At 40.6% G+C, this 15,237-nt stretch overlaps 11 protein-coding genes across 11 annotated transcripts; 7 read left to right on the top strand and 4 right to left on the bottom strand.

Annotated features, from left to right (window-relative positions):
- Positions 1 to 497: 497 nt before the first annotated feature.
- Positions 498 to 1,126, top strand: JH06_3249 (myotubularin related protein; the record flags this gene model as incomplete). The annotated part of the gene is made up of 3 exons (XM_014671977.1): positions 498 to 534; positions 561 to 842; positions 909 to 1,126. 3 exons carry the CDS (start codon positions 498 to 500, stop codon positions 1,124 to 1,126), a joined length of 537 nt encoding a protein of 178 aa, XP_014527463.1.
- A 912-nt stretch (positions 1,127 to 2,038) lies between these two features.
- JH06_3250 (succinate cytochrome B subunit) lies at positions 2,039 to 2,653 on the top strand (the record flags this gene model as incomplete). Its single annotated transcript, XM_014671978.1, has 4 exons — positions 2,039 to 2,139; positions 2,172 to 2,293; positions 2,328 to 2,479; positions 2,510 to 2,653. 4 exons carry the CDS (start codon positions 2,039 to 2,041, stop codon positions 2,651 to 2,653), a joined length of 519 nt encoding a protein of 172 aa, XP_014527464.1.
- Positions 2,654 to 2,745: 92 nt separating this feature from the next.
- Positions 2,746 to 3,144, bottom strand: JH06_3251 (40S ribosomal protein S20; the record flags this gene model as incomplete). Its single annotated transcript, XM_014671979.1, has 3 exons — positions 2,746 to 2,821; positions 2,854 to 3,028; positions 3,060 to 3,144. The coding sequence occupies 3 exons, from the start codon at positions 3,142 to 3,144 to the stop codon at positions 2,746 to 2,748; spliced, it is 336 nt and encodes a 111-aa protein (XP_014527465.1).
- Positions 3,145 to 3,328: 184 nt separating this feature from the next.
- On the top strand, positions 3,329 to 3,916 carry JH06_3252 (ribosomal protein S19; the record flags this gene model as incomplete). The annotated part of the gene is made up of 5 exons (XM_014671980.1): positions 3,329 to 3,370; positions 3,391 to 3,580; positions 3,612 to 3,721; positions 3,752 to 3,825; positions 3,856 to 3,916. 5 exons carry the CDS (start codon positions 3,329 to 3,331, stop codon positions 3,914 to 3,916), a joined length of 477 nt encoding a protein of 158 aa, XP_014527466.1.
- A 108-nt stretch (positions 3,917 to 4,024) lies between these two features.
- JH06_3253 (ribosomal protein L40) lies at positions 4,025 to 4,327 on the bottom strand (the record flags this gene model as incomplete). The annotated part of the gene is made up of 1 exon (XM_014671981.1): positions 4,025 to 4,327. The coding sequence occupies one exon, from the start codon at positions 4,325 to 4,327 to the stop codon at positions 4,025 to 4,027; it is 303 nt and encodes a 100-aa protein (XP_014527467.1).
- A 238-nt stretch (positions 4,328 to 4,565) lies between these two features.
- Positions 4,566 to 5,179, top strand: JH06_4189 (hypothetical protein; the record flags this gene model as incomplete). The annotated part of the gene is made up of 4 exons (XM_014671982.1): positions 4,566 to 4,768; positions 4,800 to 4,890; positions 4,958 to 5,036; positions 5,067 to 5,179. The coding sequence occupies 4 exons, from the start codon at positions 4,566 to 4,568 to the stop codon at positions 5,177 to 5,179; spliced, it is 486 nt and encodes a 161-aa protein (XP_014527468.1).
- Positions 5,085 to 7,299, bottom strand: JH06_4190 (ribonucleoside-triphosphate adenosylcobalamin-dependent; the record flags this gene model as incomplete). Its single annotated transcript, XM_014671983.1, has 4 exons — positions 5,085 to 6,141; positions 6,172 to 6,749; positions 6,782 to 6,946; positions 6,976 to 7,299. The coding sequence occupies 4 exons, from the start codon at positions 7,297 to 7,299 to the stop codon at positions 5,085 to 5,087; spliced, it is 2,124 nt and encodes a 707-aa protein (XP_014527469.1).
- A 191-nt stretch (positions 7,300 to 7,490) lies between these two features.
- On the top strand, positions 7,491 to 9,107 carry JH06_4191 (glycosyl transferase; the record flags this gene model as incomplete). Its single annotated transcript, XM_014671984.1, is given in 7 exon segments — positions 7,491 to 7,508; positions 7,585 to 7,788; positions 7,820 to 7,885; positions 7,898 to 8,483; positions 8,512 to 8,648; positions 8,667 to 8,828; positions 8,865 to 9,107. The coding sequence occupies 7 exon segments, from the start codon at positions 7,491 to 7,493 to the stop codon at positions 9,105 to 9,107; spliced, it is 1,416 nt and encodes a 471-aa protein (XP_014527470.1).
- Positions 9,108 to 9,195: 88 nt separating this feature from the next.
- Positions 9,196 to 9,999, top strand: JH06_4192 (kinase; the record flags this gene model as incomplete). The annotated part of the gene is made up of 5 exons (XM_014671985.1): positions 9,196 to 9,247; positions 9,306 to 9,370; positions 9,400 to 9,489; positions 9,520 to 9,584; positions 9,615 to 9,999. 5 exons carry the CDS (start codon positions 9,196 to 9,198, stop codon positions 9,997 to 9,999), a joined length of 657 nt encoding a protein of 218 aa, XP_014527471.1.
- A 1,515-nt stretch (positions 10,000 to 11,514) lies between these two features.
- On the top strand, positions 11,515 to 11,925 carry JH06_4193 (hypothetical protein; the record flags this gene model as incomplete). Its single annotated transcript, XM_014671986.1, has 2 exons — positions 11,515 to 11,652; positions 11,683 to 11,925. The coding sequence occupies 2 exons, from the start codon at positions 11,515 to 11,517 to the stop codon at positions 11,923 to 11,925; spliced, it is 381 nt and encodes a 126-aa protein (XP_014527472.1).
- Positions 11,926 to 12,621: 696 nt separating this feature from the next.
- On the bottom strand, positions 12,622 to 14,999 carry JH06_4194 (putative vesicle-fusion ATPase; the record flags this gene model as incomplete). The annotated part of the gene is made up of 6 exons (XM_014671987.1): positions 12,622 to 14,415; positions 14,446 to 14,526; positions 14,558 to 14,732; positions 14,766 to 14,845; positions 14,878 to 14,920; positions 14,953 to 14,999. 6 exons carry the CDS (start codon positions 14,997 to 14,999, stop codon positions 12,622 to 12,624), a joined length of 2,220 nt encoding a protein of 739 aa, XP_014527473.1.
- Positions 15,000 to 15,237: the final 238 nt, after the last annotated feature.

Below are 15,237 nucleotides of genomic sequence, written 5' to 3' on the forward strand. Positions count from 1 at the left end.
TCGTTCGCATTCTCGTTCGATTCCTCCATTATTTGGAAGAACGAAAGAGCTGCAATGATTCGTATCAACTGGCAATTACTCTTCTCACCACTTCATATCTCGATTCCCGCGGTTATGTGTGGACTGTATTTTGCTATTCATATCAGCAATTGTTTGGTGATCATGGAATGATTGACTTATTACAGACAGCTCTTCAAACAGTAGAACGTGATTAGAGAATGAATTATTTGATAACTAGCATATGGTGATTATCGAATGAAACTACAGCGTAAACTGAATAAGTGTCTCCGATCTTCATTACGAGCGAATCTTTTTCCCATAAAGCTTCCATGTTATACTGTTCGTTATTTGAATCAGCATCCAATACAAGGACGTGTTGGTTACAAAAATGTATACTACAATGATAATGTGATGAACAATGGAATGATGTAATTGTTAGGATGAACGAATAACCGTGGAAATGCTAGCACTCCAGCATTATCAACAATCATTTGATTATGAAGGAATTGAAGATGAAGGAAGATCGTTTCGTGCGTATAAAGAATGAAAGTGATCTATAGGTATGCTAACATGGTTGTTCTTCTGGGATGTGATTTACATCCCTCTTCCTTATGCATTCCAGAATCCATATCAAGATCGCCCTGTTGATTTTGGTTCTCATGCATTTTATCAAGCAAGACGAGAATATCTTGATTATTATAGAGATCGATTACTAAACATGTCAGATGATGATATGGAAATTTTCCTTTTGAATTCAATTCGTGCACATCGGAATATCTCATGTCATTTGGATTGGTCTCAATTGAATGAAAATTGGCTGATACGAGTTGCGAGAGGTTTGGGTAGTTATCGATGTATTCAGATTTGTTATCGGTTATGTGAGTGTGAATGAGGGAATTGAAGAATAGTAATGCATTGGGAGGTTCTAAGTCGTGGTTTGCCTGATTTGTTGTTATTACGAGAATCATCGAGTAATATTGGAATGCCAAAAGTATTAATGGTTGAAGTGAAAGGAGAGAAAGATCAGATACGTGATGATCAGTTAGATTGGATAGGATTCTTTGAAGATAATGGGATTAACGTTGAAGTATGTTGGGTAAGAAGTGGACAAAGTGTGAGAATGTAGTTGACTGGGAGTCATAGAACTGATGAAACAGAACTGATTGGGAGAGAGAAGTATTGGAAGGAGGTGAATCAGTGGGAAGGAATGGATTGTATAAGAGTGAGGCAGGAGGGAAAGGAATGTTTGAAAATGAAAAAGGAAGTGGACTGTGTGGAAGTGAAGAAAGAAGCGTCAGATCAAGAAAGAAGGACTACAGCACGAGTGAAGGTAGTTTCAGATCAATCAACACGATCTGAAGAATTATCACAACTCCAGTCAAGTCAAGAACAAATGAAGAAGCGTCCTCGACTCTCGTTAAGTCAAGAACTAGCGAAGAAACGTTCTCAAACCAAACAGAAATCAAATTCACCTTCAATTCTTCAATTCTTCTCTAAGAAACCAACTGCATTCCTTGTTTGTTACAACATATGATCATATTGATAGGATAGTAGTCCTTCTCTGATAATCAATGCCCGAAGGAATAATACCAAATGTTGTTAAGCTATATACTCATTAGTAACAATGATTGATATCCTTGACATATCTGTTATCTATGATAATAAAACAAAATACTAGCGGAAACTCCAATATAGCCATTCATATGAGAAAATACAAAGAAACCACCTATTGATAACACGATAATACCAACATACCATCAACAGCAGAGAGACACAGAATACAGATAACAAACCAACTCATATCACTGACATCTATTCAACACACATTGATAGATTTTGCAGAACAGTAATCAAACTCTCAGTTTCCTTTATCCGTCAAATTACTACTACAACCGCGATTCATATCCCTACTCACAGCAGAATCTAGATTGATGAATTCAACAATAACCATTATTTCTTCCTCTATAATTCTTCTATTCTATACTCTCAATTCCATCGTGGTTTTCAAGCAAACGATACAGATATTGTACTTGAAATCATGCAGCCTGCCCTTCTTGCTCGTCGTTTCCAGCCTCTTCTGAAATCCACTCAGACTATGGCATTAAAGGCTTCTCCTGTTGTCTTTCAGCGTAACCTTTCGTACTTTCTTATCCATGTTGTTTCCTGATTAGTTATATCGAAGAGCAGTATGCAAAGGGTAGAATGGTATCTCCTCATCTGTCCATTTATAAGATTCGTTGGGCCACTGCTTCTTCTGGTTGTCATCGTCTTACTGGTTTTGGTCTGTGGCTAGGTACTCTTTGGAATTTCTTATTTCTCATTTCTAGGTTTCTCGGCTGTTGGAATTGCTGCACTTTGCGGTTGCAATATTCCTGCCCTCATGGAAACGATTAAGTATCATCCTATTATTCTATATGGAGGAAAGTTCTTTATGTCGTATGCTCTTGCTTATCATTATACTTGTGGTCTGAGACATATTGTAGGCCAAGAATTGGTTGATTATCTTTAGTTCTTCGATTACTATCCTGATAAGCTCACTTGGAAGAACATTCAGAGCAGCTCTCTCTGGATCATCTTTGGAGTCTTTGCTCTCTCACTGTTCTTGACTGTTGCTAAGCTTCCCGCTCTGAAGAATAAGGAAGAGACTAAGTAAAACGAAATGATGTTGTTTTCATTTCCTTGTTTCAACCAATAATTTTGGTATTAAGAAACATTGTAACTCAATGAAGAGGATTAATAAGCAACTTAGTGCATAGCAACCTCCACCTGCACAGAAGCATCAATCTGAATAGTGGTAATGCTCTTCACAACCTCCACAGAACTAAAACATTACACTATCCCATCTCTTCCTACGCAACAAGATCAATCACTCTCTTATGAATTCTCATCTCCAAATGCTCCCAGGTGTTGGTTCCCTCTCCGCAAGGGGACTTACGAGTGGTGATACGGAGGAACTTAGTAGGCATACGCACAGGTCCAGAAACCTGGACGTTCTTGCTCAGAGCAAGACGCTTGATCTCAGAACAGACTAGACTATCAACATCAACCACAACTACTACCTCTCTCGATAGCCTTCACATTGGTGGAAACCAAAGTAATACGAATGCGGTGCACCTCCTCGTTGACAACCTTTTCCTTCTCCATTGATGTTTCTTTGGTTTTGGAACGGTTTCATTCTGGCTCCAGAAATATGCAGAAATAAAATAGAGAGATACTTGTTGAAACCATTTACTATTATTTCTCAGAGATTTATTGCACCCTTGTTCTTTTTACGTTCAACTGTAAGTGAATTGGATGATACGGATGGTGATAAGGAGAAATTGATGGAATGGTAGAACCGGGTGAAGACAATGGTTTCGTGGCATTCTTTGTTTCTAATTTTTGTTATAGATGGAGAGAATCGATAAGAGCGTCATTACCACTGCTAAGGATGTGGAGGCCATGAAGCTGATTCAGGCTTACGCTGACTTCTTGAAGCGTTCCGGAAAGATTGAACTTCCTAAGATGCATGATATCATGAGAACTCGTGTGTTTAGTGACTACATTCCTCTCGATGAGGACTGGTACTACATTCGTTGTGGTAGATGGTTTATTGAGATGGTCATATATAGCCGCTATTGCTCGTCACCTGTACATGAGACCTGGTGTGGGAATTAATTCTCTGAGAGAGCACTTTGGTGGAAAGCATCGTAATGGTGTGCGTCATGCTTACCATGATCATGTATGGATGTCTATTTTGTTTGAGAGATAGGCTAATGGAACCATCATCCGCAGTGCTATTCACAATCTGGAGAAGATGGGTCTGGTTGAAGAGGCTAAGAATGGGTAGTTCTAGTGGTCCCAGTTGACATGTAGAGGCCGTAAGCTGACCAAGGCTGGACAGAAGGAGTTGGATCTCATTGCCAGACAGATCTAAACGACTTGGGATTAAAGAATTCAAGGAGTGTCAGGTGTTTGTCCAAAACTTTTTGATCATTGTACTATAACAAACAAATTCCCATGACACACTCGAATAAGTTAAAACTTACTTCAGCTTCTTCTTGGGACGAAGTTGGCTGCTGTGTCCGCACTTCTTCTTACGGCAGTTGTGAGCACGAGGGGGAAGACGAGCGTAACACTTACGGCAAATCATCTTCTCGCAGTTGTACTTCTTGGCCAGGGCAGCAAGAGTAGGCTCAATGACTCCTCCAGCCATCTTGAACAACACTTCAATGGTAGCATCAGAGCTCACTCCGTAAGCTCCAATCATCTCAGAGTCGTCCATCTCCTTTCCAGCGAAGACCATACGCTGGTTGTAATAGTCAATATTCTCCTTATCCTGGATCATCTTCTTGACTTCCTCCACAGTTTCTGTGGGCTGGACCTCAAGAGAGACAGTGTTTCCCTAGATCAGGTTAGAGAGGGTTCAAAATTCACAGAGATGTTTCAAACACACTTACAGTAACAGTCTTGAAAAAGAGCTGCATGCTGTGTCACTTTTTGAGATGGTTGGAAATGACAGAAATCCATAAAAACCAGATCGTAAATCTCCCATTAATCTCCAGAATCCTTTCATTTTTGAAGCCATGCCTGTGTATGATCTAAAACTGAAAGCAGAATTAGAGAATGTTGAATCCATATCAGCTACTGATGACACTTTATGGAGAGTGAAGATCGAGTGTTCCAACTGTCAGGAAGTGTCGCCTTCGTTCATTGAAATATCTTCAAAAGAACAAGTAGATGTCCCTGGGACACGGGGTGTATGTAATTGCTTATATACATGCAAATCGTATCCAAATTCTTATCATTTCATTGAATAGATGCAAAAGAAAGATCCAAATTGATGTAGCACCCAAATCATTGACTCCATACACCGATTCTGAAAAGTCATCTAAGATTGTTTCTTTTGAAGTTCGTGGAGGAAAACCATGTGAATACCAACCTGCTGTATGTTTTTGGTGTTCGTTTGATAGCATAGGATGGTTTCACGATTACTGCTCAGAGTGGAGCTGTATTCGAAGATGTGGACCTTCAAGATGACTTTGCTGATTACGATGGTAGATTTGTGATTGCATCTTCAATGATAGAGAAGGCTGACGAAGCTGTTAGTGTAATGAATATGGAATGGGAATTTGAATCACATGTTTTATGCAACAAAGACTCGAATCTGCTTTATATTCACCACCCATATCCAATATAGTACGATCCATCTCACAATAACTTGATTCCGCTGGCGCTGCAATATCAACATCATCTTTAGTACATTCACAAGAGAGTACAGTTGGCTGTTCAAGTCCTGCCATATCCTCAGAATCCCAGTTAATCGGTTTCAAATCCTTTGTCATTGCCTCATAGGTTTCTTTATCAATAGCTTCGTAAGGTGCTTGAGGATACACACCTAGCTTTATACGAGGCAATAGCGAACAACCTTTGAGTTGATACTGGAAGAAATCGAGACATTTGCTGATCTTTGAGGTTTCGGTTTCAGGATTGAAAGAAATAGTGCAAGACACTTGATTATCTGCCCAGTATCGTTGTAGGAAAGCAGCCAGACTAAACTGCTCAAAAATGGATACATCATCCTGAATAGTAACATTATCTCCAGAATAGGCAGGGAAGGATACAACAACCAGAGAATCTTCTTGACCAATACAAGGTTCAATAGGATATCCAGCATGACGCAATGCAGGCAACATGTCAGAATCTTTCGGGAATCGCACTCGACGAACGTAATACTTACACAGAGGGAAATGCATACCTGAGGTTGCACCTGCGAGCAACGATACAGTACCTGAAGGTTTCACAGAAGTTGTTTTGATGGATCGAGGTACACACAACCATTCACTGTAGATGTCATCCCACCGTTGTACTGTCTTGTATCCAGCATCCAGCCATTGACGCAACTCATCCAGGCTATGGTTACTGAGGAACTGTGCAATGCCACTCACAGAACAGCCAATTCGACGGTTTCGAAGCATCACACGATTTGTTTCAGCCCAATGAGTTCGACCCAAAGTGACAGTCTTTCCATACAAATATGCGAATTTCAGTGTACGCAAGAACTCCTCCAGAGAGTCATGATGAGCAGGGAATGTTTCCACCAAGCAACACAACTCATAGGATTCTAAGGATTGCTCCAAACATGGATTTCCACCCATCACTCTAAGCATTACACCCTCAATCAATCTCTACTTGATATCCTTATCATTTGGAGGATCACACATTCGTCCATAATGACGCATATTCTCTAACCATGCCAGACCAGGCTCTCCATTCTGTGCAATATGTTCAGCAATCTTTGAATAATCCATTCCGATACGGGCAAGGACACTGTTGTTTGATGTCCAGCCATACGAAGCACGATGAGGATTCACATCATAATTCTTGAGGTCCAAGAAGGCATCATCTCCTTCTTCTCCAAATGCAATCTCGGCAGCACGAATATTACCAATTCCAACAACGCAACGTCCAATCAGATTGAACATATCTGTTATTACCGTACTACTTAGTTTCTCACCAACGTGTTTATCTAAGCACTCACAGAGATTATGATGCAGGTCAATCAACGGATCTGGACCGCTACTCTTTCCTCCATATGTCTTTAGCTCACAGCCAGGTTTACGAATGTGAGAGTAATCGAAATCAATAACAGGACTTTGCTTTCCATTTTCACCAAAATAGCTGAGAATCAGAGCTCCAACAGAATGGACCCATCCTTCACGACTATCATCGATGATGTACTCTTCATGCGGTTCATTCTTATTCGGTCCCTATCTATTATCATCATAAGCTAACTGTATACCAGAATCGTCACCTTTCCTGCACCCTTACAATCAAAACCAACGCCCACACCCAGCATTAAGGCATCCATCAAGAATTCAAAAGGCCTGATTAAGTCCTTGTCAATATCCTGTGTTGAGACAAAGGCACAGTTGTTGAGAGCAGCAGCCAGATTCTTGGTGTGAACCTATGATCAAACTCACATCCTATCGCTACGATATCCGTTCCCATACAGTACAGACCTCTTCCAGGAGGAAGGAACTTCATGTTGAAGATAAGGTTATACATTTCTTGAGCAGACTTCTGTCCTTGTTCATCATTCCATCCCAGCTGATTCATATTGATGTGATTCATTTGAATTGAGTAGGTTCCTTCAACTACACGTCTCACTGTCTGATACCACTTCTCATGCACACCATTAATTATTCGAGAGTAGGTACGACGATAAATCGCTTCTCCAAGTCCATTGAACCCAAATGGAGGCTTTTTGTCTTTGTATTGTTCAACAAATGCATCATCAAGTTTGAAAGAATACTCCATGTTGGGAGACCGTTTGAAAACAAATAATGTAAGAATCAAAAAGAGCGGCAAAAGAGGAGAGAGTATCCATCTATTGGAGCCGTTGGCGGTTCTTTTATAGGGTAATAATTAGGAACAATTAAGGGGAATATAGTCACAGAAGTCCCAATTCTGGGATCTGCCGCCACTTGTTATTTCTACAGATTGAGTGTATGCAATCCATACGAGAGGTCCTTCTGTCCATATTCACATATGGGATGATTGGATACACTCTCTATCAAATGTACATCTTCGTTTCACTTAGAGACAACTAGATATGTTACTTTCTTTATATCGAGTCTACAAATCTCCGACATACCGAATTCAAACATTTCTGTACAGAATGGTTGTAGATGTGATACTAAGGTGTTTTGGAGCGCACCATTTTTAAGTGGAGGTGGTTATTGTTCAGAAGCTATCTCTCTCGTAAAAGCTATCGACAAGAAGGGATTTGACGTTCATATTCAACAGGTATCCTAATTGTAGTCGAGTTGATGGGTAGCATGGCGATTCGGTGAATCAAGGATTCATTAATGGTCTCGCAGCTCATGTACTCCCTTGTTGTCTAGTTCATCTCTAGGAACAGTCCACATTGTGGAAATTGATTAACAAGCGAAAACGAGATCGCTCTCCTGTTGTTATTGAGATTTGTCATAGTGAGCCAGGTGCTTGGAAGCCGGCTTCTTTCTCAACATCAGACTGTCCTATATTCTCCCACAGACGATCCTATCATATTGGCCGTACCATGTTTGAGACTGATCGTATTCCGGAGGGTTGGATTTCGAAAATGAATCGAATGGACGAAATATGGGTTCCTTCAGAGTTCATGAAGGGTATTTTTGAGAAAGGAGGAGCTACCAATGTTCGGGTCATTGGCGAATCTGTTGACACTACTTTCTTCCGCCCAATTCCTTCTCTTCGTAATCATGCTTCTATTGATGCTGAGCAGGATCCTGCCAATCAGATGAATGTGACTCGTGCAATGCTTATCAAAGATGTATTTGAACCTCATCCAACTTTCGGAACCTCTGTTGATATATTTTTGAGTGTATTTAAATGGGAAATGAGAAAAGGATGGGACATTCTTCTTGATGTCTATTTTCATTCTTTCACTCTCCAAGATCCTGTTTCCTTATTCATCATCACACAAGAGTATCACGAATCAGGTATTCTTCTTTATTTCGTTTTATCTAGTTCCCATCATCGATCAAGTGAATTCTTTCATTCTATCTCATTTCTCTGTAAATGAGAGAGCTATCCTTCCACATTATTCTATTCTGACAGATTATGCTCCTGAGGATTATCTTCCTTACTTCTATAACGTGGTATCAGTATGTTGATTGAATCAGATCAAGGCTACCGCTGTGGTGTTGCCCACACGAGGTGAAGGATGGGGACGAGTTGCACAAGAGGCCATGAGTTGTGGAGTAGCTGTGGTTACTACGGGATATGGAGGACCACTCACTTACGTCAATGAGTACAATGCATATCTTATTCCGATTCAAGGTTATGTAAGACTCCTAAAGTTGGGTTTTATTTAGACAAAGATTCAAGAAGGCGCTTTTGCGGGTCATTTATTGGTTGAACCCAATCACACAGAGTTTAGACTGATTATGAGAAAGATTCAAGTTCATCCTGAAGAGGCTCGAACAAAAGGAGAAAAAGCGAGAATAGATATGGTGGAACGATATTCGGAAGATGTGTTTGGCACAATTCTGGAACGTGAATTTCAAAGAATAGGCCAGGAAATCCTAAAACGGAGAGTCAAACAAGAGAACGCTGAGCTCTAGAAGTTAGCTTGTCATTCCTTTGTTTGTTGTTATCTCATAATGGTTGATTCCCAAGGAAGAAAAGTAGAAGATGCAAATTTTGATCAAAATGCAGAAAATCGGAGTAGATGATTTTGTCTTTGGTAAACAGCTTGGAGAAGGTTCGTATTCACGAGTATTAATTTAATCGGAGTGATATAACAGGATAGGTTGTTCTAGCAAAGAAAAAGGATACTAGTGATGTATATGCTGTGAAGATCGTGAATAAGGGTTTTATCCAGAAAGTATAGTTTCTTTAGCTCATTTAGACTAGGAAGGAAAATCTGCTTCTGTTATGAGTGAGCGGAATGCCTATTTACGTTTTCATCATCCTTTGGTCAATCGGTTGTATTATTCATTCCAAGTAGGACTAGTTATACTATGTAATCAATAGGATAAGGAGAATCTGTATTTTGTGACTCAGTATTGCGAAGGAGGAGATTTGGCAAGCATGATTAGGTAGTAGTGCATGGAAGGTGTTATTTTTAGCAGCTTCAAGACACAAGGTCTTCCATGTCCTGATTCAGTTGCTCAGTTTTTTGCAGCTGAGATCCTTCTCGCTCTCAATTATATTCACACAACACATCATGCGATTCATAGAGATGTGAAGCCAGAAAACATCCTTCTTCAAGCATCTGGTCACATCTCATTAACAGACTTCGGAACAATTCTCTTTTTGGATGAAACAGATGTAATAGAACAGGATGGGAAGAAGAGAGAACGAGGATATACGTTTTGTGGATCCAGCTGTTATCTGTCTCCTGAAGTGCTTGATGGGAAACGTGCCTCCATTAAATCGGATCTGTGGGCCTTAGGTTGTATTTTATATCAGCTATTGACAGGAAATGTTCTATTCCAAGAAGAGAACGAGTAGTGGATTTGTTAATGATCCAATTGTAGTTATCTCATTTTCCAACTGATTTCCCAATTTGAACCCTCAAAATTGGCATTTCCTCCATCTCTCTCAAAGGTTGCACAAGACTTGATTCTTCGATTATTGGTGAAGAATCCTGAAGAACGGATTGGATACGAAGAACTCTTTGTACATATTCCTTGGTTCTCTCATGTAGACTCATCCATATTTCCAAGGGATTGATTTCGATCATCTAGCGAATTCAACTCCTCCTTATCTTCCTCCTGTCCAACCTCCTTCGTCCTTTGATGAAGTCGACCAAGAACCATCATTTGAAGACATTCTTCTAGAAGAACAGGCCGAGCTTGTTACAGACAGTATTGATGTGGTGTTGGATTCGACGACATTACTACCAAAACCTATGCGGGGTGTAAGTGTTGTAAATGACGAAGATCGGAAGAATCTAACTCGACTTCTACGTAAGACGGACACAGATCTCACAAAGACACATCCTGAGGACGACTCTGTATTTCTTCAGAGTCAAGTTCCCTTAGATCAATTGCTTCCAAAGAATGGAACTGACTGGAAAGCAGCAGCCAAACAAGTGGATCCAGATCATCGACAACAGGCTTTCACTACAGCCAGCGGTTTTATTCAAGAACCTAAGTCAGAGGAACGACCTAAGGATTCCAATCGATGTAACGGTTAGCATGGCTTTGACAACTAGGTTACAACCAGTTTCTGGATACAACTGAGGAGGTTTTATATTCAAGTCTGATTCTTCGAGGACGCTGTCTCTCGATCTTCAAGCGACTGGTACGGATGGAGACGAAATGTCAGTATAGCTTGTTTTAACGACCAGACCCAGAATCTTCTGCATTAACGTTCGTAATGGAAAGCTGGAATTCAACCTGGCCTTGAGAGAACTTGGGAATGTGAAGTATCATACCGAACGATGTTTTTCCTTTGAAGATATTGTGGTAAGAGAAGGTAATACTAGTGTAATTCGTAGGCGAAGAAGAAGTATTACTTCAGGTCCATCCAAGGAGATGTGAAGATGTGGGTTGAAACCATCAATTCGATGTGTAGCTTTGTAAATGGAGAGAATTAGTTGTACTATGCATCCTGTTTGTTGGAGAGAGTGTAGAATTCCATTCCATGGAGGACGAACCACAGCAGTACTTTTTTGGAAGCACCGTATGATTCCCAAAATCTGAATATTAATAGGATAGGTGTATCCAGGACAAGCACTGGATGTGGCTCTAATATGTCGTTCTCTCAAAATCACAAATGTACTGACTGTGAGGTAATATCATCTGCAGGTTAGTTTGCGAGAAATACCAGACAAGGCTATTTCATGTCTCCTCAAGGCCGAGGTTGAAGATCAGGATATTATCATAGCTCGTTTGTCAACACGTTGGATGTGAACAGGTTTGTTACTCTCTAGAAACTCCACAGAAACATATATCCCTTGATTTCCGTGCACAAAGTGTTTCAGTAAAGTTTTCTGTCGAAGGAAATGTCCCTGTTGATATCATGGGATTTGTTCATGATGTGGATCTTAACTCTCTGCTTGCATTGAAACGTCAGTTGGGAGAGTCTTCTGAATCCGAACATGTTCAAATCAAAGAGACTCCGCTTAAAACACTTTCGTTTGAGCCTTTTGATGTGAAAGTACTATTCTGAGAGTTATGTGAACAGTAGAACTATGTTCGTCTTGGGGATTACGTACGATACAAGGATACGACAGTGGGTACAGGAGAAATACCTCTGAAGGGACACAAAGTCCGAATTGCATATACCATTCACACACCAAATGGATCTATCATTGACTCTGAGGATCCTTCCATGAAGAAAATCCTTCCCTGGAAGAGAACAGTTGCCATTGCTGTTGGTAAGCTGTGTCCTGGATTGGATTCTGCTATTCAGAGTACGACAATGCAATAACGATCAAATGTAGCGATGAGAGAAGGAGGAGAAAGGAGAATTGTAATTCGTCCTGAGAATGCGTTTGGTGAAAAGGGATATCCAAAGGCTGGAATTAAGGGAAATGAGTCAATTGCTGTTGACCTAAAACTTTTAAAGTGTTGATTGGTTGTTTGTTTTCATTGATTTGTACATCATGTTGAGTCGTTGCATAGCTCGTTGTCTTCCAGCAGTTAATAATGCAATTACACAATCTGCGATGTTTATTCGCGGTGCTTATCGTGTTCCTAATACAAGAGGCGATTACGAAAAGGTTGGTGAATTGGACTTGGAATAATTTGTCTAGCAACTTCTATATTCCATTTCCGAACTCAAAGAATTAAAAGTGAAGCGTTCTCTGATTATGAAAGTAGATTACGTAAGACTGTTTGTATAGATGTTAATTAAATGTAGTATCTTAAGAACTATCATTTTCCAAACTCAGTTCGCAAGCATGTTATGACACGCAGTACTTTGCCAAGCATTAAGACAAAAGCATACATTTACAAAGTGAAGAATCGACTCGATGATGAGCATCTACAACGGTAAGTTTTGGAGGTATTAGTTAATAGTAGCGTCTGCGACACACGTATTGATCCTATGAATCGGTACAATGAAGATTACGTGTCCTTTTACCATTGTTTTCTAACAAACACAAGGAAGAAGCAAGACTCGCGATTACAGATCAGGATGCACAGAATGGAAGCAATCCATATACTTCTCATACGTAATAACACCGTTCTCGCTATCACTGCGTGCCATTTCCTGAATCAACAACAACTCCTTCACAGGCACTCCCATTGTAACTTCAGCAGACACCTTAGCAATTACATCTTCTGACATACCTCCAGTTGTGCGCAACACTTCAGCCACATCCTTCGGAGCATACGGTACAGGGATGTCCATCACCACATTGAATGGATCCATCAGACCCAACTCTTCCATTGCATTGCGCTGTGAGGTGGTTGCAATGATCATTAATTTCCGACCTACTGTAGGAGGATTCTTCTTAATCAAAACAAGCAGTGCCTGAAGCACAGAGTTCGAGAAACGAGGTCCCAAACGAACATACTCCACAAGACGTTCCAAATCATCCAAAATGATCATCGAAAGAGGAGACTTGTAGGCATCCTGGAAAATAGCAGAGATGGATCCTGCCTTGGATGAATCCGAGGCACCAAGTAACATATCAGCTGAAATGAATTTAACGAAGGGGAACTGGGATTGAACAGCAACATAAGCAGCAAGAGCAGTCTTACCACAACCCTGAACTCCATCAAGACATACAGAAATCAGAGGAGTATGTTCGGAAGTACGTACTTGTTCAACCATAGTCATGAGATCACTGTACAGTTTCTTGAACTCATCTGAATACTCAATAATTCCATTACGATAACGAATAGACAGTTCATCCTTCTCCAGACCGAAGGCAGGTTGGACTTCTTGCAAAGCACGCTGGAAGTCCTGCCAAGTCACACGCATCTTCTCAGGATCGATATCCACCTTCGTGAGATTATTTATATCAACTTCACGTTCCAGAGCGAAGGAGGAAGCACTCTTCACCAGACCCTCCAATTCAGCTCCAGTGAAGTTCTTGGTCAAATCAGACAACTTCGCCAAATCCACATCATCAGCCAGATATCCATTCTGACGCATAGTATTCGTGTGGATCTTCAGAATCTGCACACGACCCTCTTCACTTGGCAAGCCAATCTCAACATGAACCTCAAGACGACCAGGTCGAAGCAAAGCAGAGTCAATAAGATCCTTACGATTGGTCATACCAATAATAAGCACATTATTCAAGGCCTCCACACCATCAATCTTAGAGAGTAACTGATTGACAATGCTATCATGAACTCCAGTTCCATCTCCATTTGCTCCACGAGCCTTACAAATAGCATCGATCTCATCGAATATGATGATATGAAGGTCACTGTTATCTCCCATCTCCTCTTGTTCTTTTTCAGCATCTTCAAACAAAGCACGAATATTAGCTTCCGATTCTCCAACATACTTATTCAGAATTTCAGGGCCATTCACAATCTTCGGCTCGTGAGCATTCAATGCCTTACCAATCTGACGAGCAATCAAAGTCTTACCACAACCAGGAGGTCCATATAACAGCATACCTCGTACATGCTTGATTCCCATCTTTCGAAGCACTTCAGGAGGGAACACACGAGAAGCAAATGCACGACGGAAAATATCAGCAAACTCCTTATCCAAACCACCAATACCCATAGCCTGGAAATTGAATCCACGCTCAAACAAACGACTATTACCACTACTCGATCCTCCCTGAATACGAATCAGAGCATCCTTCTTCTTCTTGAAGAGGAGGGTACTAGCCTTCACCATCTGACCACAAGCTCGACCAATTACAGGTTCCTGCTTCTGACCCTCAATCTCAATGAACTCCATTCCAGTCACTTGGAGACGCAGAGACAGACTCTCCAACTGGACGACCATCTACCTATGAACTAGTCAATGAATTGCTACCATCTGATCCACAGTAAACATTTGACGTCCATAAAGATCCTTCATGATCGGAGTGAGCTTATCACAGTCCACTTCAATAGGCTAGGACTCATCTAAATTATACAATCTATACCTTTCCAGTATTATTCTTCTGAAGAAGATCAACTTCAAAGGTGATGTTGTTAATAACCTTGATATTCTCCTGAGGATATACACTAACCTCAATTTCGTTATTCAAGGCAAGACTAGCACATCTTCTCTGGAGCATGTTGAACGCCATCTCGTGTCTTGGTGTGTCATCAAAGGGCCTGAACTATGATCCTCTCAGAGAATTGAGATACCTTGCAGTAAACACAAAATCATTGACCTGAACCAAAATGCCTGGACTCTGCTCGTCAATCTTTCCTGCATCATTCATAAGCTATGCGTAACAAATAGAAACAGAATACAAACCTTATCATAGTCCTTTGGGCTCACATAAACACAGTTGGTGTACCTAGAAATAACAAGGTTCCTCTCATCTTGTACGCAAGCTTGTTGCTAGAAATACCGGCTACTGTGAATTTTCTCGACATTCTTCTTTCTTTCTGAAAGATTGAGGTATTTGGCAGAAATTAGGACGATTTTGCTCATTCTGTGTATGTGAACATAACAATCCTATACTTATTCAATAACGTGTATATCCAATATCAAACAAAATGGAATAAACTGATCAACTAAAGGACTAATCCCACTCATTCACACTCATGAGCTTCTCCACCTTCTTCTTTCCTTTCAAAAACTCTCCTTGTATTGCTTTCTTCTTTCCCCTCT

The sequence above is a fragment of the Blastocystis sp. subtype 4 genome (genome assembly GCF_000743755.1).
Source record: "Blastocystis sp. subtype 4 strain WR1 chromosome Unknown seqid_0121, whole genome shotgun sequence".
In the NCBI taxonomy this organism is placed as follows: Eukaryota; class Bigyra; order Opalinata; family Blastocystidae; genus Blastocystis; species Blastocystis sp. subtype 4.